Genomic DNA, 21,380 nt, shown 5'->3' with positions numbered 1-21,380 from the left:
GGAAGTGTGTTAAAATTATACAAGATGTGCTTAAAATGTGACATTGAATAGCTAGATATTTAGGAACAGTGCACTGTAAACCAAACCAATGTAAAAAAAAAAAAAAAAAAAAATGCTATCTTTCCATGCAATACAGCCCACAATAGTCCAGTATTAGGCCTAATCTTGTCAAACAGCCATGTACATGTGAAGGCAAAAAAATAAATGCATATTTCGACTGTGGGCTTGCTGTCCATACATTATACAATTTAGTATTTATTATGATCCATAATTAGCCAAGGCAGCAGCTACTCTTCCTGGGGTCCAAACAATATTGTTAGTCTTAAGTTTGCCTTGTAACAACTCCAGCTGGATCAGCTTATTAGTATACAGAATTGTCCTTTTGTTTGAAACAGCAAGGCAAATGAAGATGTTCTTGCTCATTCTTGTTTGGCTTGTGTTGAATTCAGAACAACACCCCTTTAATCTTGCTGTATGCATGACATCTTTCAGGATGTTGTCTGCTTCTCCAGGTCCTCTGACAGGGCCAGGTAGAATCTCCCCTTAGCTTTATCCTTATTCATCAGCTTGGTCAGCAGAGCCACTGAGCCTCTTCTCTCTAGCTGCTCATCGTTAAGGATGTGAAAAGACAACTAGGGATGCATTACTTTCTTAGATTGAGAATTACTGCACAGTGATTACTCCCCATATCCCCATATTAGTCAAAAGATAAGACTGTGTTACATACCTATATGTATTTATTTAACTTCTCAGCGAGACTATTCTGGTTCATCTTCTCCAGGATCTTCAGAGTGATTGTCACAGCACCGTCCAGTCTGTAGCTCTGCACCATCTTATCCACTGTGTCCATCCTGTCTCCATTCTCCAGCCAGCTCTTTGGGATGGGAGGATAGTCATTCAACACACCCTGAGTCAGGAACCACTGAAATCTCTTCAACCCGTCTGAGTCCAGATCCTCCATAATGTTAAGCAGCTGAGCCGAACTGATCACCATGGTTGATCACTACACACACTACTAAGTAGAAATACTGGTCAAACTTTGACTGAAGCACCCTCTAATAATAGTTTTTTGAATACAGAAAAACAATACAACCTTTTAGTGTTTATTGAGACAAAACATTGTACCTATTGTACCTATCCAAAATAAGCTTTTCTCAGTGCCAACGTGTCACGATTGCGACACCCAGGGTTTACTTTCACTTTTGACACCAGGAAATATCTGTATATGAGTACACTCTGGCAGGAAACAACTCGCAAACTCCTTCTTCCTTGGGTGTGTGTGTGAGAGAGAGACAGCGAGAGGCAGGTTTGACAGACTGAGGGTTCTGTAGGACTGCCCTGTTTAGTTGTGAAAATGGTCCTGTTAAAAACATGTAATTTCAGAAATGAAAATGAATATGAAGGACCAATAGACCTACAATAAGTGATTAGAATCAGGACCAGAACATGTGGATTAACATTGTGTTGACCTGTTTGCATCTGTTATAAGTAGGATTTAAACCTGAGAATATTGTGCATACAAGTTTTGCTTTGTTTACAGTATGAATGCAGTATTGAACAGTGCCTTGCACAGATTGAAGAGGAGTGGACTCTCTCCTGTACACTCTTCCACCGATCCTTGGTTAGTATTGAAATGTTCCCATAGTTCCTTCAATTCAATAATGGACACCACTGCTGAAAAATTACTATAAGAACCCATGACTAACCTCACATCATGTGGACCAGGTGATAGGCTACACATCCCATAATGTTGTGTACGAGTAGGACAAGACATGAGTGGCAACCACAGAAGGTAGAGCTGACAACAATTAGAACATTGGTTTACTTTGAGGGCCACCCTGAGTCTGATTTAATATGATGGAACTCTCCCCTACCAACCAGACCTCAACATTGACAGGGTGGCTGGGGGAAGTGGTACAAACTCTATCAGTAAAGAAAAAAACCTATAAAGAATAATACATTAAAAAAACATTGACATCTACAAGACAACGTTGATGATCTGGAATTTTTATATAAACTGAAACAATATTGGGTCTGGGAAACTGATATTGATCAGTTTTGCAGTCCTAGCTTCATCACATAACAATAGTCTGTCATTATCATGTGTGAATGTTGCTGTTTCTTTATAATCTACTGTGAAAGCCACTTGCCACAGCTGACATCCCTATGGGAAAAATAAAGTTATTATATTGTATTATTTTATTTTCTATCAGTTACACTGCATTCTAGAATTATATTCTAGAATTATATTATATTCTCGTGGCTGTACCTAAAAGTGACTTAGTTGACAACAACTGTCTTATCTAGGCTTGTAGTTCCCAACCTTTTTTGCTTACTGTACCACCAACTAAATTTTGCTCTGCCCGGAGTGCCCCTGAAGTATACCCTCGTGGGCATTTTACCAGTAAGCCTATGGTCTCATGAGTCTTCTTAAGTATCCCCTGTGGATAGGCCAAGTACCCCCGGTTGGGAACCACTGATCTAGGCTATTTTCATCCTTAATTGGACCACCTAACTACTGCCATCACCATCATGAGTGCAGCCAGGATAGTCATGGCTAGAACAAATCCAGCTTTGGTAAATTAAGGTCAAAAGGTCATGTGTTTTGCATTTTACCTAACCCTAACACTTTTTCTCACCTTAACCTAATTATCCTAACCTGCTAAGTTAATTATTCTAACCTGCTGCATAAGCCCTTCTAACCATGACCCCAGGAGAGGAGAGAGCAACTCCCAGCCAAAGCAAACTTGTGTAGGCTTGGACGGTTTCTAGGGAACCCGTTGCTATCAACAACGTGGATCATAAAACACCAAGGTCAGTTCTTTGCTCCAATCACAGATCAGCAAAGTTTTGAATCAGCCAATCACCTATCAGAATGCTAGTCTACCGGAAGAATGGTGTTTTGGAGGAAGCTTTGCCTGTTGAATGAAATGCTAGCAAGCTAAGTAAAATATATTTCACAATATACATAATCTACCATTTCGAGGAATATTGTGTTTTCACATGGTGAGTGACTTCTGATGTTAACGCTACAGTAGATACTTCAACTTATTTTTAGCTAATCAATTTGTCCACATCGCAGTCTCTGTCTTAGCAGAAACTCGGTTTAGCCAAATAGCTAGCTAGCTAACGCTACCAGGCCATTTCATGTGGTATCTACTAAATTTCATAAGCTACGTATCTATCTAGCTTGCTAGTATAATGGCTATCTAACTAACTACTTATATTTTGATTGACAGACAATCTCCTACTAAACAAGAATCACATCTGACAGTGAATCAACCCCACCTTGTTTGTTTACACTTGCCCCAATTTCCTTGATGTTTGTGATGTACCCAGGGAAACTATCCCTTATCAAGGCCTGCTTTGCACCATTTACTCTGTTTCAGACAGTGCATATGATTCTGCCTCCCTTTGAAAAAGTCTCCCTTTGACTGGGTTTGTTTGAAGGTGTGGTAGTGCTGGGCCACAATAGAAAGGTTGAGCTGATGAGGGAGTTATTTTGTGGCCTTTGCGTAGTTGACACACAGATTTTTTTACTACAGAAAAAAGCACTGAGAACCCGATCAATCTCACCACCCCTACATGTGCACGTGAATGAGACCACGCCTGTGCATGTGCATGTGAAGAAGAGTAGGAGCCCTGCCAGGACACCACAGGTTGGAAAAACCTTTTCAGGCGAACACATTTGAAAAGTTCATTAGATGTCCTAGTTTCCTATGAATACAGTTCTGATTCAGGGCCTGAGGTGCTGAATTGATACGAAAAGCATGGAGAATATGTTCTACACTGTTTCCAAGGGTCTCTGAATGTATACCCCTTTCTTTTATGCTATTTGATACTGTATGCCATGCACTACATGTAAAGGCATAGTGTCTCCCTTGAGTTTTATGCAGTCTATTTTTTAGGGTAAGACTAAGGGCGATGGAGGGAACCTGCGACCTACTGCAAAGGTCAAGACACGGGTGCCGTGGATACCGCCTGGGAAGGCCTCCATACGGGATGCCTCCTACAAATGGGAGGTCTGACATGCTATTCACTCCTTTTATCTTGTCTGTCTATTTATCTTAATTTCCACAAATACAATGTATCCATACGCCTATTAAAGCAGTATCTTATAAAATAACTAATTTCAAGACTATCCTATCAACCCTTTCAATAATATGTTATAAAATGGATCAAAAGAAGCAATGTTTCCAGAGTCTGTGGTCACTGAATCTATTCATGTCTCAGAGTCTGTGGTCACTGAATCTATTCATGTCTCAGGGGCCGACTCATCGTCTGGAGATCACAACATTACCTCAGCCCGAGATCTCCCACTCTCCGCTGCGATTTGCCGACCTCTCGTCAGAGGAGGAGGAAGTGCTGCATGGACGAATCAACCAGTACGAGAGGAAGATTGACAGCCTGATGACTGAGGTGAGCACGTTCAAAAGTGTGGTCTGTCCCTCCCGTAAAATTCTCCTTAGGACCGGATGCACAAGTTCCCCTAGTTCCCTACGTCTTGATACAACATTTATTTAATCTTGTGTGTGTGTGTGTGTGTGTGTGTGTGTGTGTGTGTGTGTGTGTGTGTGTGTGTGTGTGTGTGTGTGTGTGTGTGTGTGTGTGTGTGTGTGTGTGTGTGTGTGTGTGTATGTGTATAGGTGGAGCTACGAAGGAAGGAGCAGCTGCTGGATCGGCAGTCTGAGAAACTTAGCGCCTCCCAGCGGGTCATTGAGGAGCAGGAGGAGGAGCTGGCCGAGGTGGCCAATGAGCTGGAGGTCACGGAGAGGGAGAACTCCCGCCTGCGCCACTCCATGGAGAAGATGCTGGATGAGAGCGACTGCACCAGCAGGTATGGACCAGACAGATACACTTGAAACCATAGTTTATTTAAATTTACTTTGTTTTCGTGATGTTACAGCTTTAACTTATTTTCTTATTTTTGCCCTGTATTAAAAATGTACTGTATTTTATGGACAGTGTTAGTCAGAAAGTAGAGAGGAAAACAGATAGTGAGTGTCAGACAGAGAGGAAGATGTGATTCAATACCCTGTTGCCGGCAGGTATGAGTTGTCCAGAGTTGTTATGACTGTGATGATGAGCCATGATTCTCAGACGCCTTTAACCCATTAATAGTCCTTGTAATAAAAGAAGGTCTATTTAGTAGTTCTTTATATATAACATCTGATTTATTGTCGGGAGCCAAAAGTTAAGTTATCGAGAGCCACCAGTGAATCGCGAGCCATGCAAAATATCACTGGCCTGTTATAATGTCATACAATGAGCCCCGGTGTCCTGGCTGAAATTCCCCATCTGGCCCTCACACCATCATGGCCACCTAATCATTCACAGCTTTCAATTGGCTCATTCACCCCCCCATCCCCTGTAACTATTTCCCAGGTCATTGCTGGTGGCTCTCAAACAAGCAAAGCGTCAGTATAGAGACAAAGTGGAGTCGCAATTCAACGGCTCAAACACGAGACGTATGTGGCAGGGTCTACAGACAATCACGGATTACAAAAAAAAAAACAGCCCCGTTGCGGACATCAACGTCTTGTTTCCAGACAAATTAAAAAAACTTCTTTGTGCGCTTTGAGGACAATACAGTGCCACAGACGTGGCCTGCTACCAAAGACTGTGGGCTCTCTATCTCTCTATCGTGAAGTGCTTTGAGAGACTAGTCAAGGATCATATCACCTCCACCCTACCTGTCACCCTAGACCCACTCCAATTTGCTTATCGCCCCAATAGGTCCACAGACGATGCAATCGCCATCACACTGCACGCTGCCCTATCCCATCTGGATAAGAGGAATATCTATGTAAGAATTCTGTTCATTGACTACAGCTCAGCATTCAACAGCATAGTTCCCTCCAAACTCATCATTAAGCTTGAGACCCTGGGTTCTCGACCCTGCCCTGTGAAACTGGGTCCTGGACTTCCTGACGGGTTGCCCCCAGGTGGTGAAAGTAGGATCCTCAACACTGGGGCCCCACAAGGGTGCGTTCTCAGCCCCCTCCTGTACTCCTTGTTCACCCACAACTGCGTGGCCATGCACGCCTCCAACTCAATCATCAAATTTGCAGACGACACAACAGTAGTAGGCTTGATTACCAACAACGACGAGACAGCCTACAGGGAGGAGGTGAGGGCCCTCGGAATGTGGTGTCAGGAAAATAATCTCTAACTCAATGTCAGCAAAACAAAAGAGATGATTGCGGACTTCAGGAAACAGCAAAGGGAGCACCTCCCTATCCACATCGGTGGATGTGGACAGCAGTGGAGAAGGTGGAAAGTTTTTTAAGTTCCTCAGTGTACATATCACAGACAAACTGAAATGGTCCACCCACACTTACAGTGTGGAGAAGGAGGTGCAGCAGCGCCTCTTCAACCTCAGGAGGCTGACAAAATGTGGCTTGTCACCAAAAACCCTCACTAACTTTTACAGGTGCACAATTGAGAGCATCCTGTCGGGCTGTATCACCACCTGGTACGGCAACTGCACCGCTCACAACTGCAGGGTTCTCCAGAGGGTGGTGCGGTCTGCACAACGCATCACCGGGGGCAAGCTCCCTGCCCTCCAGGACACCTACAACACCCGATGTCACAGGAAGGAAAAAAAGATAATCAAGGACAATAACCACCCGAGCCACTACCTGTTCACCCCACTTCCATCCAGAAGGCGAGGTCAGTACAGGTGCATCAAAGCTGGGACAGAGAGATTGAAAAACAGCTTCCATCTCAAGGCCAACAGCCACCACTAGCACAGAGAGGCAGCTGCCTACTTACAGACTTGATATCATTGGCCACTTTAATAAATGGAACACTAGTCACTTTAATTATGCCACTTTAAGAATGCTTATATATCTTGCATTATTCATCTCATATGTTGTATACTGTATCCTTCACTATCTATTCTTTACTATCTATTGCATCTTAGCCGCTCTGTCGCTGTTCATCCATATATTTTATACTTATATATTCTCATCCCATTCCTTTACTTGTGTGTATTAGGTTTTGTTGTGGAATTTGTTAGATATTACCTGTTAGATACTGCTGCACTGTCGGATCTAGAAGCATAAGCATTTCGCTACACTCGCAATAACATCTGCTAACCATGTGTATGTGACCAATAAAATTAGATTTGATTTTAAATGATAATGTGTTCTCAGTCAATTTATCTGGTAAAATAAGGGTAAAATAAAATCTGTGTACAAAACATTAAGAACACTTACTCTTTCCATGACAGACTGACGAGGTGAATCCAGGTGAAAGCTATGATCCCTTATTGATGTCAAGGGGAGGAGACAGGTTAAAGAAGGATTTTTAAGCCTTGGGGCAAGACAAAAGTTTTAAGTGACTTTGAACGGGGTATGGTAGTAGGTGCCAGGCGCGGCGGTTTCTGTCAACAACTGCAGCGTTGCTGTGTTTTTTACGCTCAACAGTTTCCCGTGTGCATCAAGAATGGTACACCACCCAAAGGACATCCAGCCAACATGACACAATTGTGGGAAGCATTGGAGTCAACATAGGCCAGCATCGACACCTTGTAGAGTCCAGGCCCTGACGAATTGAGGCTGTTCTGAGGGCAAAACGGGGTGCAACTCAATATTAGGAAGGTGTTCTTAATGTTTTGTACACTTAGTGTATAATTAAGCAATAAAGCCCGTGGGGGTGTGGTAGAACCATTAGCCATATACCACAAACCCCCAAGATGCATTATTGCTATTATAAACTGGTAACCAATGTAATTAGAGCATTAAAAATAAATGTGATATACAGTCTGATATACCACGTCTGTCAGCCAATCAGCATTCAGGGCTCAAACCACCAAGTTTATAATACAACAATCTTTCCTTTCTGTGTCCCATATTCACAATCTGCCATTCCTCTGCCTCTCATACGACGTCTGCCTACACACCTGTCCAGACTAGAGAGGTCTATGGAGTCAATGCAGCTGGAGAAGGACACTCTGCTCAGGAAGTTGATGGAGGCTGAGATAGATGGGACAGAGGCTGCAATACAGGTGTCAGCCCTCAGAGAGACCGTCACTAAGATGAGGAGTGTCAGCACCAGCGTGAGTGACAACAGAGACAGGGTTAGGGGGTTGAGCACAATTTCAATTCAGGAAATGGATTGACATGCCAATTCAGACTATTTGTTATTTTCAGAGGGGATATTAGTTAACTTCCTCAGTTGACTGAATTGAAATGGAATTGACCCCAACCATGCTTAGAAACCAATATAGGTTTTCAAAATGCATATGGTAGGTGCAACCTCAGGATATAATGTAGGTGTTGAAATATGAAATTCTTTCATTTGGTTGGAAAAGAGGATGTCTGGGACTGAGTCTTCCCTCCTGGCGAGTCAGAAGGAGCTGCTGCTCCAGAAACTGGAGACGTTTGAGGCCACCAACCGCACGCTGCGCCACCTACTGAGGGAACAGCACGGACGTGAGGTACCGGTACACGCTTCAGGCCAGTAGAGGGCAGATTGGCCTGCAGTAGAGTAGAACTTACTTTTAGCTATAACATGCCTTGATTTAGGGCCACAACATGATTAGCAAAGATACTTTACTTAGCCTGAACCCTAGCCCTACTTGAACCCCTAAGTTTCAACAAATTCCGGGATGGTGAAAATGCTGACAAGATGAGGAACCAATGACTTTCAGAAGCAGGATGAGGCAGCAAGCCAATTACAACTCACAATCTTATGTTGTGGCCTGAAATAAGGCCCTCTTATAACTGCACTTTTACCTGTTGTGGTGGCTGTTTTTCTTGTTTGTTTTTTGAACAGCTGGAATCCACGAGGATGTCAGAACAGAAAGATGTACTTCTGAAGAGGCTTACAGACACAGAGGCAGAAAACTCGGTGTGTTTCTTTGAATAAGCCACTGTCTGTCAGCAAAATGTTCCTCGTATTATGAATCACCAAAATGGCCTCTTCAAAATGGTTTGTGCTCTTGGGGCAGTTGATGAATAGAAGAAGGTTCTACTGAAGTTAATGTCTGTGTCATTCGTAAAGCATACATTACACTAAAAGCATATTATAAACATGGCATGTCATCACACAGAATATTGTGGTGAAACTGCAAGAGAAAAAGAGGGAGGTGAAGCAACTGACTACGCTTCTGGACACAGAGAAGGTGAAGTACAGAGGCAGTAATGTGTCTCACACACTCGCAGCGTGTTCATCAAATATATCATTATTTGAATGATTATGATAATGTATTTTCTGTCTGTTGATGTTCCAGGAGAATGCTAAGACCACAGGCGAACTGTCTAAAGTGCTGGAGTCTACTCGGGCCCACTTGCAGAGCCAGTTACGCAGCAAAGAGGCTGACAACAACCGCCTTGCTGTGCAAATCAAGGTAGAGTGACATGTTTGTTGCGTGGATTCTGTTTAGTACGCAATTCATCTTGCTCTGGAGCAGCTTCATTTTGCTATATTTACATACTTTGCCTATGCCTTATTGTAAAAGAAAAGTGAAAAGATCAGTCCTACTACAAATAAAATTTCTTCCTGTATGTTTTTTTTCATCCTCTGCTTTTGGATTTGTCAAGAACCTGGAGCGGGCGGCCAGTCAGCAGCAGGGAGAGATGGGTCACCTGCTGGAGCAGTTGCGGGGTCTGAAACTACAGGCGGAGGCCGACAAAGAGGACCTAAAGAGGGCCACACGGGCCCAGAAACACCGGGCTGAACGCAGCGAAGATACCGCCGGGCAGCTCAGCACCCAGCTACTGGATGTGGTAGGTGAAGGGGAGGGGAAGGTGGCCTAACTGTGTCTAATCTTTATAAAAAACTGACCTTGAATCAGTGCTTAGGAACAAGATATCCCACAGAAGAATAGCTTGATGATAAGTCAACCTTTGTTAGTAATGGGCTAGAACAACAGCCAGATGTACCGTGTAGCTCTCCATGGCCCGACTTGAATAATGTTAAAATCTATTGGATGATATTGTTGACTTCACAGGAGAACCAGATGGCAGAGGCCCTATCAGCAGCAGAGAACTGGCGTGGTCGCCACTCCCAGGAAATGAAGGACAAGACTCAGCTAGAGATGGAGGTCTCAGTCCTCAACATGTGAGAGAAAGAGAGAGATGCTTCATTTGATTGACCACTTTCTCTCAGAATAAGAGGGAACACAGAATCAAGCACAATCATGAATATGTCAAATGTAAAATATAGTCAAATCAAAGTCATTGGTCGCGTACACCGTTTAGCAGATCTTATATCGAATGCAGTGAAATGCCTATGTTACTAGCTCCTAACAATGCAGTGAAATGCCTATGTTACTAGCTCCTAACAATGCAGTGAAATGCCTATGTTACTAGCTCCTAACAATGCAGTGAAATGCCTATGTTACTAGCTCCTAACAATGCAGTGGAATGTCAAAGAAGTACACAGATAATCCACAACCAAAAAACAAATCAAGAATTTCTGAACTAATTAATTAAAAACCCAAATAGAACTGTAACAGTAATCCAAATGCAATCTATACATATACAGTATACTGTATACACCAGATGAATTTACACAAGATACATAATATATACAAGAGTATGTGGACATCAGCCACACATGTTACTGACAGGTGTATAAAATCGAGCATACAGCCATTCAATCTCCATACACAAACATTGGCAGTAGAATGGCCCGTACTGAAGAGCTCAGTGACTTTCAATGTGACACCGTCATAGGATGCCACCTTTCCAACAAGTCAGTTTGTAACATTTCTGCCCTGGTAGAGCTGCCCCAGTCAACTGTAAGTGCTGTTATTGTGAATTGGAAATGTCTAGGAGCAACAACGGCTCAGCCGCGAAGTGGTAGGCCACACAAGCTCACAGAACGGGACCACCGAGTGCTGAAAATCATAGCGCTTAAAAATGGTCTGTCCTTGGTTGCACCACTCACTACCAAGTGCCAAATTGCCTCTGGAAGCAACATTGGCACAAGAACTGTTCGTCGGGAGCTTCATGAAATGGGTTTCAATGGCCGAGAAGCCGCACACAAGCCTAAGATCACCATGCCCAATGCCAAGCGTCGGCTGGAGTGGTGTAAAGCTCATTGGACTCTGGAGTAGTGGAAACGCATTCTTTGGAGTGATGAATCACGTTTCACCATCTGGCAGTCCGACGGACGAATCTAGGCGGATGCCAAGAGAACGCTACCTGCCCTAATGCATAGTGCCAACTGTAAAGTTTGGTGGAGGAGGAATAAGGGTCGGGCTGTTTTTCATGGTTCGGGCTAGGCCCCTTAGTTCCAGTGAAGGGAAATCTTAAAGCTACAGCAAATCAAATGTTATTTGTCACATGCGCCGAATACAACAGGTGTAGATCTTACAGTGAAATGCTTACTTACAAGCAGCAGTTTAAGAGTAGCAGCAGTTTAAAAGAGGGGGGGGCAATGCAAATAGTCTGGGTAGCCATTTGATTAGCTGTTCTGGAGTCTTATGACTTGGGGGTAAAAGCTGTTAAGAAGTCTTTTGGACCTAGACTTGGTGCTCCGATACCGCTTGCCGTGTGGTAGCAGAGAGAACTGTCTATGACAAGGATGACAATGCCATTGTAGATGATTCTGTGCTTCCAACTTTGTAGCAACAGTTTGGGGAAGGCCCTTTCCTGTTTCAGGGTGACAATGCCCCTGTGCACAAAGTGAGGTCCGTACAGAAATTATTTGTTGAAATCGGTGTGGAAGAACTTGACTGGCCTGTACAGAGCACAAACCTCAGCCCCATCGAACACCTTTGGGAGGAATTGGAATGTCGACTGCGAGCCAGGCCTAATCGCCCAACATCAGGGCACAACCTCACTAATGCTCTTGTGGCTGAATGGAAGCAAGTCCCTGCAGCAATGTTCCGACATCTAGTGGAAAGCCTTCCCAGAAGAGTGGAGGCTGTTATAGCAGCAAAGGGGGGACCAACTCCATATTAATGCCCATGATTTTGGAATGAGATGTTCGACGAGCAGGTGTCCACATACTTTTGGTCATGTAGTGTAGACTAAGAATGATATGTAAAGCAGTAGATATATTAGAGTGAGCTACATCAAGAATCCAGTATATAAATAAGTATGCTGTGTTTATAAACAGTAACTAAAATGTAATGTACAGTAGTAGAAATATTAGAATGAGCTATGTCAAGAATAATGTCTTTAAATACACAGTACAAACCCCCATGGTCTAACATAAAGCCCAGCTGACATTAAGCCTTCCTAATCCAACTTTTATCATCCTGCTCCACCCTGTGTGTGTGCAGCCGAATGTCAGACCTGACACAGCAGCTCCATGGGAGAGAGGACAAGGGCCGGGCCGAGAGAGAGGGGCTCCTGGACCGCCTGCACAGTCTCACCACAGAGGGCACCCACTGCAGGCTACAGAACCAGAGCCTCAAGGTCAATGACGACAATGGATTAACACCTGAAATGTTTTGCCCAGTTTCCCGGAGACAGATTCATTTTAGTCTGGAAGTTGAACTAGAAATCGCTTTGAATGGATATTTTTCATTGAGCTTTAAAGGGGAATGTAAACACTTTAGGAAGTAAAGCCAAGCAACGTTACAGTTAGCTGACGTTCTAAAGCCTAGTGTTTCCCTTCGCCTTTAATCTGTTTCTGTACCAATCCATTATGTGGTACTTTCTTCTTTTACGAGAATCCCATTTCTACCCGGTACCTAACAAATAGTATGTGTTGGTTCTGGTTTCAGTACATTACAAAGATACAAATGTAATTCATTATCCATAGATTTATCTGACCATATAATAGATTGCTTCATTGCATCATAACACCGACTTGCGGTCAGATTATTCTGGTACACACATGTACACCGTTCTGTACTGCTGGCTGACAGCCATATGTGTGTGTTTCCCTCATTCAGGCCAGGTTATCTGCTGTGGAAGAGAAGCTGGCTCTGTCCCAGTCAGAGGTACAACAAGTCAAAGCCTCTGTGAAGCAATACGAGAGCCTGGTAGACAGCTATAAGACCCAGGTATGTAAACACACACAAGCGCACACACACACAAGTATACGCCCACGTAGTACCCACATACAGTGCCCACAAACATGCAATAATAGACTAAATGAAAGAGAATTAAGCAATAAGGCCCAAGGAGGTGTGGTATATGGCCAATATACCACGGCTAAGGGCTGTTCTTATGCACGACGCAAAGCGGAGTCAGACCGTATACCATGGGTATGACAAAACATTTATTTTTACTGCTCTAATTACAGGGGTAACCAGTTCATAATAGCAGTAAGGCACCTCAGGGGATTTGTAGTATATTACCAATATACCACGGCTATGGGCTGTATCCAGGCACTCTGCTTTGCGTCGTGCTTAAGAACAGCCCTTAGCCATGGTATATTGACCATATACAGTTGAAGTCGGAAGTTTACATACACCATAGCCAAATACATTTAAACTCAGTTTTTCACAATTCCTGACATTTAATCCTAGTAAAAATTCCCTGTCTTAGGTCAGTTAGGATCATCACTTTATTTTAAGAATGTGAAATGTCAGAATAATAGTAGAGAGAATGATTTATTTCAGCTTTTATTTCTTTCATCACATTCACAGTGGGTCAGAAGTTTACATACACTCAATTTAGTATTTGGTAGCATTGCCTTTAAATTGTTTAACTTGGGTCAAACATTTCGGGTGGCCTTCCACAAGCTTCCCACAATAAGTTGGGTGAATTTTAGCCCATTCCTCCTGACAGAGCTGGTGTAACTGAGTCAGGTTTGTAGGCCTCCTTGCTCGCACACGCTTTTTCAGTTCTGCCCACAAATTTTCTATAGGATTGAGGTCAGGGCTTTGTGATGGCCACTCCAAAACCTTGACTTTGTTGTCCTTAAGCCATTTTGCCACAACTTTGGAAGTATGCTTGGGGTCATTGTCCATTTGGAAGACCCATTTGCGACCAAGCTTTAACTTCCTGACTGATGTCTTGAGATGTTGCTTCAATATATCCACATAATTTTCCTCCCTCATGATGCCATCTATTATGTGAAGTGCACCAGTCCCTCCTGCAGCAAAGCATCCCCACAACATGATGCTGCTACCCACGTGCTTCATGGTTGGAAGGGTGTTCTTCGGCTTGCAAGCCTCCCCCTTTTTCCTCCAAACATAACGATGGTCATTATGGCCAAACAGTTCTATTTTTGTTTCATCAGACCAGAGGACATTTTTCCAAAAAGTATGATTTTTGTCACCATGTGCAGTTGCAAACCATAGTCTGGCTTTTTTATGGCGGTTTTGGAGCAGTGGCTTGCTGAGCGGCCTTTCAGGTTATGTCGATATAGGACTCGTTTTACTGTGGATATAGATACTTTTGTACCAGTTTCCTCCAGCATCTTCACAAGGTCCTTTGCTGTTGTTCTGGGATTGATTTGCACTTTTCGCACCAAAGTACGTTCATCTCTAGGAGACAGAACGCGTCTCCTTCCTGAGCGGTATGACGGCTGCGTGGTCCCATGCTGTTCATACTTGCGTACTATCGTTTGTACAGATGAACGTGGTACCTTCAGGCGTTTGGAAATTGCTCCCAAGGATGAACCAGACTTGTGGAGGTCTACAATTTTTCTTCTGAGGTCTTGACTGATTTATTTTTATTTTCCCATGATGTCAAGCAAAGAGGCACTGAGTTTGAAGGTAGGCCATGAAATACATCCACAGGTACACCTCCAATTGACTAAAATGATGTCAATTAGCCTTTCAGAAGCGTCTAAAGCCATGACATCATTTTCTGGAATTTTCCAAGCTGTTTAAAGGCACAGTCAACTTAGTGTATGTAAACTTCTGACCCACTGGAATTGTGATACAGTGAATTATAAGTGATGTAATCTGTCTGTAAACAATTGTTGGAAAAATTACTTGTGTCATGCACAAAGTAGATTACCTAACCGACTTGCCAAAACTATAGTTTGTTAACAAGAAATTTGTGGTGGTTGAAAAACGAGTTTTAATGACTCCAACCTAAGTGTATGTAAACTTCAACTGTACCACACCCCCCTTGTGCCTTATTGCTTAAATAAATGACTATGTGTGTGCGTGCACTGTTCCTGCGTGCCCTATGTGTGTTAGTGCGTCTGTGTAATGCTACCCATTGCCCATCACTCAGGTGGTGAAGACGCAGGCGGAGGCGGACGAGTACTGTGCCAGGCTGGGACAAACGGAATGCGAGGCACGGGAGGTCCGGGACCAGATGGAGAGGGAGTTAGAGGTGGTGCGTAGGGAGCTACTGGGCCGGCTGACAGAGCTGGAGCCTCTTCCTGAGGCACTGCGGCGCTCCGATGTCCTACTGGAGGAAGCTCAGGACAGGGAACACGCCCAGGAGAGACACAGCACCGAGCTGACCACTGCCCTGGCCGACCTGCACATGAAGGTGTGTGTGTGTGGGGGGGTGAAAGTGTGTGTATGGGAGGTGGGAAGTGTGTGTGTGGGTGTGTGTGCCACCTTGGCTGACCTGAGCATGGTGTGTGCGCTGTACACAAAACTTAATGGTATGCTTCCAGACTGTGGCTTTATTGGTGTTATTAATGGTTTATTAATGGGTGGTGTGTGTGTGTGGGTCTCTCTCTCTCTAGGTGGAGCAACAAGGCACCCAGGTGGAGCTGGTGAGAGTGAAGAACTCGGTCCTGTTGGAGGAGAACAAACAGCTGCAACACCGTGTGGAGAGTCTGGAGAGGTCAGACAGTTACGGCCATTCCAGAGCCTGACACATGTATTGACCCGCATGAATATCATTACACACTGAACAGTACGAGTCTGTATGTGTGTACAGTGTGCATGTTCCTGTGTGTTTTGGTAATATGATAACTAATATCAGGGGTGCAACTTTTGCTGGGGACGGGGGGACATGCATTTCTGTGCCCCCCCCCAGTTTTATCATTGGAATGTGATACAAAACGAGGCAACTGTGTGCTTTAGGACCATGCGGACGCCTCCGAGCAGTCGGGTAGGCTGTTTGGAGTGTTTATCCAACTAAATAAATAAAATAATATAATAATAATCATTTTAAAAGTATGTCCCCCCCACCAAAGTTGCGCCCCTGACTACTACATTTGAAGTCAAAGTTTACATACACTTAGGTTGGAGTCATTAAAACTCATTTCTCAACCACTCCACAATTTTCTTGTTAACAAACTATAGTTTTAGCAAGTCGGTTAGGACATTTTTCCAACAATTGTTTACAGACAGATTATTTCACTTATAATTCACTGTATCACAATTCCAGTGGGTCAGAAGTTTAAATACACTAAGTTAACTGTGCCTTTAAAAAGCTTGGAAATTCCAGAAAATGATGTCATGGCTTTAGAAGCTTCTGATAAATTATGTCAATTAGCCTTTGTCAATTGAAGGTGTACCTGTGGATGTATTTCAAGGCCTACCTTCAAACTCAGTGCCTCTTTCCTTGACATCATGGGAAAATCAAAAGAAATCAGCCAAGACCTCAGAAGAAAAATTGTAGACCTACACAAGTCTGGTTCATCCTTGGGAGCAATTTCCAAACGCCTGAAGATACCACGTTCATCTGTACAAACAATAGTATGCAAGTATAAACAGCATGGGACCACGCAGCCGTCATACCGCTCAGGAAGGAGACGCGTTCTGTCTCCTAGAGATGAACGTACTTTGGTGTGAAAAGTGCAAATCAATCCCAGAACAACAGCTAAGGACCTTGTGAAGATGCTGGAGGGAACAGGTACAAAATAATCTATATCCACAGTAAACGAGTCCTATATCGACATAACCTGAAAGGCCGCTCAGCAAGGAAGAAGCCACTGCTCCAAAACCGCCATAAAAAAGCTAGACGGCGGTTTGCTACTGGGAACAAAGATTGTACTTTTTGGAGAAATGCCCTCTGGTCTGATGAAACAAAAATAGAACTGTTTGGCCATAATGACCATTGTTGTGTTTGGAGGAAAAAGGGGGAGGCTTGCAAGCCGAAGAACACCATCCCAACTGTGAAGCACGGGTGTGGCAGCATCATGTTGTTGGGGGGGCTTTGCTGTATGAGGGACTGGTGCACTTCATATAATAGATGGCATCATGAGGAAGGAATATTATGTGGATATATTGAAGCAACATCTCACGACATCAGTCAGGAAGTTAAAGCTTGGTCGCAAATGGGTCTTCCAAATGGACAATGACCTCAAGCATACTTCCAAATGTGTGGCAAAATGGCTTAAGGACAACAAAGTCAAGGTTTTGGAGTGGCCATCACAAAGCCCTGACCTCAATCCTATAGAACATTTGTGGGCAGAACTGAAAAAGCGTGTGTGAGCAAGGAGGCCTACAAACCTGACTCAGTTACACCAGCTCTGTCAAGAGGAATGGGCTAAAATTCACCCAACTTATTGTGGGAAGCTTGTGGAAGGCTACCCAAAATGTTTGACCCAAGTTAAACAATTTAAAGGTAATGCTACCAAATACTAAATTAAGTGTATGTAAACTTCTGACCCACTGGGAATGTGATGAAAGAAATAAAAGCTGAAATAAATCATTCTCTCTACTATTATTCTGACATTTCACATTCTTAAAATAAAGTGGTGATCCTAACTGACTTAAGACAGGGAATTTTTACTAGGATTAAATGTCAGGAATTGTGAAAAACTGAGTTTAAATGTATTTGTCTATGGTGTATGTACACTTCCGACTTCAACTGTATATCCAAAGTGACATACAGTACAGTGAGTTCATACATTGTTAGTGTGTGACCCCGGCGGATACATGTGACCCCCCCTCTGTGTGTGTTTATGTATACCGTGTGATGTATGTGTGAGCATACCTGGGTCTTACAGCCCTCCCCTCTATCTCTCTCTTTAACCCCCCTGTCCCTCCCTCCTTCCCACCCTGTCTCTCCCTTACAGGAAGTTGGAGGAGGCCACCAGTCAAAACAGGGACCTGGCGGGGGTGATCGCCAAGCGGGAGGAGACCATCCACAGCAACCATCTCTGTCTGGAGGAGAAGTCCCGTGAGTGCACCCACCTGACCCGCCAGCTGGAGGAGGCTTTAGAAGACGCCCGACTACAGGTCTGTCTGGGGCTCCTGGCTGCCTGGGGACAGGGGAGGCTGGGAAGCAGTCATTTTCAGACAACAAAAATCTCACCACGACATCAGCTAAAATACTCTGACAATAGTTTTCTTCCCTGAGGATGTTTTATCTTTGTTGTAACAAGGTGAGAAGTCCGTTGCTCTGTCTGATGGAGTATCTCTGTCCTGGTGTATAGGTGTCCAACACCCGGGAGCGTGCGTCCACCAAAGAGCGCTCCACCCAGTCCAAGGTGGTGGACCTACAGACACAGTTGAGCAGGACCGCCACAGAACTCACCACCCTACGCCGTAGCAAAGAGGAGGTGTGGGGGAGTGTTTTAAGAAATGCACATCTCTCGTGTAAAACTCTGATTATAATCTATGATAGTCTCTAAACCTATTGTGGTCAACGACATTGAATCACGACAATACTCACCTTACACACACACAATCAGAGATAATTTCATAACTGTGTGTGTGCTCCCCTTCAGGTGGAGCGGCGTTACCAGTCGCGTCTGCAGGATGTGAAGGATCGTCTGGAGCAGTCAGACAGCATCAACAGGAGTCTGCAGAACTACGTCCAGTTCCTCAAAGCATCCTATGCCAACGTGTTCGGCGACTTAGCCCTCACCAGCTCTCTGCGGGCCCCCTCTCCTATCTGAGGGAACCATCCCCAAAGATTCTCTCAGAACACACACACAGACACACACACCTGTCTCATCTGAGGGTACTCTGTCCAAACACACACTTATTTATCCAGGTCCATTTTCAGAGGGCTCTTTTCATCTATATGAAATATGTGGATTTTGAGTGTGTATATGTTACAATTATACAATATCAATATGGCTATAATATATCAATTTTTTCAAGAAAGGAAAGTGCTGTTTGCAGACATTAATAGTTTACACAGTCTTCACTTCCAGCTTGGACAAGTACACCCAAACACGCTTCAGGCCAGCTAAAACAGAAAAGGAATCATCTGAGGGACTTGGAAATCCCAAAAAAACACTCCTTACCCCAGGACACTTTAACTAGTGACTATCAGGGAGAATATAGAAAAAGGAGCATTCTGTTTCTGGGTAAATCTGATAGATTTATTGACGGGACAAAAGAACAATAGGCTTACGTTTAGGCATGAATCACCTTCATCAGAGCCTGAATCCCGGAAAGTCAGTAGTTGAATAATATATGCCATTTAGCAGTCGCTTTTATCCAAAGCGACTTATGCGTGCATACATTTGGGTGGCCCCGGGAATCAAATCCACAACCCTGGCACTGCTGACACCAATCTCAACCAACTGAAGTGTGCTGGGATAAGGAATGTTTGGTGGATTTACTTCCTGCTTGTCTACAGTAATTGTTACAGTTGTCCTATAGTTGTTGATGTCCTACTAAGTCCATTATGTTTTAACCTCTACGGTTTATGATATCTCAGCAAACTGTATCATTCTGTGCTGTACCCTACTGTACAACACTATATAGCTAGCCACCCACCTAACAAATGTACTGTACCAAACCATAGCTGTCCAGCTACCCTGTCGCGTAGCTGTCATATACAGCCTCCGTCTATTTATCATCTTATCATGTTACAGAATTGTTCCATTGGTGCTATGATTGATTAGCCTGGTCCCAGATCTTTTTGTGCTATCATGTTAAGTCCTTGTTATGTTTGGCGTGACAAGGAGCGGCATGTTGGCACAAACAGAATGGTACCCAGGCTAATGATTGGTGCTATCTGCTAACCAAGGCCATATCAATGAAACTAATGATTTAGTTTGGGTTGTTTTTACTGTTTATTTGGGTCAGTAGGAGTTGATGTGCTCTTGGCGATAATTGTAATAGTTGTACTTCTACTTTAATTATGAAATAGAATATATATATTTTTCATACTTTAATAAAATTATTTTATATACCTTGAAAGTGTTGAGTTACAATAAAGCAATTTATAAGGTTATCTTTTTTTCCTTCTGGTAATAGCCTACACTCCTTTAGTGTCAATGGTTTATGTTACATACACACAATTAGAAATTATTTAAAAAAATTCTCATCCACTTTAATATAGGTAAAATGGAAAATAAATATATACAATGTATACATTTTTATTAAAATATTGTACAGAAAAGCTAAGATGATTATGGTATTCAAAGGAATTATGCATGGCATTTGTTATGCGCGAATGCATGGAATTGATTGTATATTTTCATTCTTTCATCTAACTCTCTCATGAGAGAAGCCTGTCATAAGGCTATTGACTTGCTGTCAACTGCAAATCATCTTGCATCAAATAACTACCCATTTCTCGCCACTTGGGTAAGTGACAAATAACTTTATCAAATAACTACCAATTTCTCACAAACATCACATCCTCTGGTTCCAGAACCCAAGGTTCACAAAACATTTGGTTATGGGTTGCTGAGATTACCTAACTCGATATCTCTTAGGTAGGCCTCATGCACAGCTCTGACTTGTGCCTTCATCAGGATGTGCCTTCTCTCCAAAATCCTCCCTTTAGCTTTAGCTTCTCTGGCTCTGGTCCTGAGCTCATCACGTTGCTGGATTATCAGTGCGAATTGTCTTCGAAAGGTGTTTTTCAGTGCTTGCCGGGATCTCATCACCCCCCGTAGGCGTATGCTGATTGAGGTGAGAGGTTGGCCACAAGAAGAACAGAGAGTGTCACCATGGCCTCTCATAGCACTGTTCTGAGATCCACGAACAGTTCTTATCGGAATAGGCATTTGATACTGTCTAGCCTGTTCACGCAGTTCCTGGAAGAGATCAAAATAAAGCTAAAAGTTCTACATCTAATTTCAACACAAATAATTGACACAAATTTGGCCCTCGTTGTGTTTAAGGAATGGTCACCCCATTTGTCTTTAGCTTTCAGTATCTGCACAAAAATACAGCCCTACCTACACATCCTAATCAAGCCAGAAAAGTAGACCTACCTGTATTTGTCTGCTGGCTCGCACTAAGTTGTTTGAGATCTGACCAGATCGTAAAGGGATTTGACCTGGTTGTAAAGCACTGACCTGTGCCCTCAACACAATGGCCTTTCTCTCAAACATCCTCACTTTGGCTTTGGCTTCTCTGTCTCTCCTCTGGTACTCGTCACGTTGCTGGATTGTTATCACTAACTGTCTTCGGAGTCTGTTTTTAAGTTCATCTCGTGAACTCATTTCGGCCATTAGGTGAATGGTGGTGGCGATGGGAGATCCTTCACAAGAACAGAGAGCAATCGTGGGACTTCTCATAGCATTGTTGTTCTCAGATTCATGAAGATTTCTTCTTGGACTAGGCAGGTTAGGCATTTCCTGGAAAACATCAAAACAAAGACAAATTCAGATAAATCTAAACCAAATTCGAA

The 21,380-nt window shown here is 43.4% G+C and overlaps 1 protein-coding gene across 1 annotated transcript; it reads left to right on the top strand.

Moving 5' to 3' along the window:
* Nucleotides 1-2,899: 2,899 nt before the first annotated feature.
* LOC120026407 (outer dense fiber protein 2-like) lies at nt 2,900-19,930 on the top strand. Its single transcript, XM_038971267.1, has 19 exons — nt 2,900-3,006; nt 3,546-3,659; nt 3,909-4,022; nt 4,267-4,419; nt 4,647-4,837; nt 7,915-8,062; nt 8,318-8,443; nt 8,782-8,856; nt 9,059-9,130; nt 9,239-9,355; nt 9,549-9,734; nt 9,959-10,068; nt 12,242-12,377; nt 12,860-12,970; nt 15,102-15,365; nt 15,568-15,668; nt 17,854-18,016; nt 18,214-18,339; nt 18,508-19,930. The coding sequence occupies exons 1-19, from the start codon at nt 3,004-3,006 to the stop codon at nt 18,676-18,678; spliced, it is 2,481 nt and encodes an 826-aa protein (XP_038827195.1). The 5' UTR covers nt 2,900-3,003; the 3' UTR covers nt 18,679-19,930.
* Nucleotides 19,931-21,380: the final 1,450 nt, after the last annotated feature.

The sequence above is a fragment of the Salvelinus namaycush genome, chromosome 31 (genome assembly GCF_016432855.1).
Source record: "Salvelinus namaycush isolate Seneca chromosome 31, SaNama_1.0, whole genome shotgun sequence".
Taxonomy (NCBI): Eukaryota; Metazoa; Chordata; class Actinopteri; order Salmoniformes; family Salmonidae; genus Salvelinus; species Salvelinus namaycush.
Note: the sequence above shows the minus strand (reverse complement) of the source record. Positions and strands in the feature narration are given on the sequence as shown.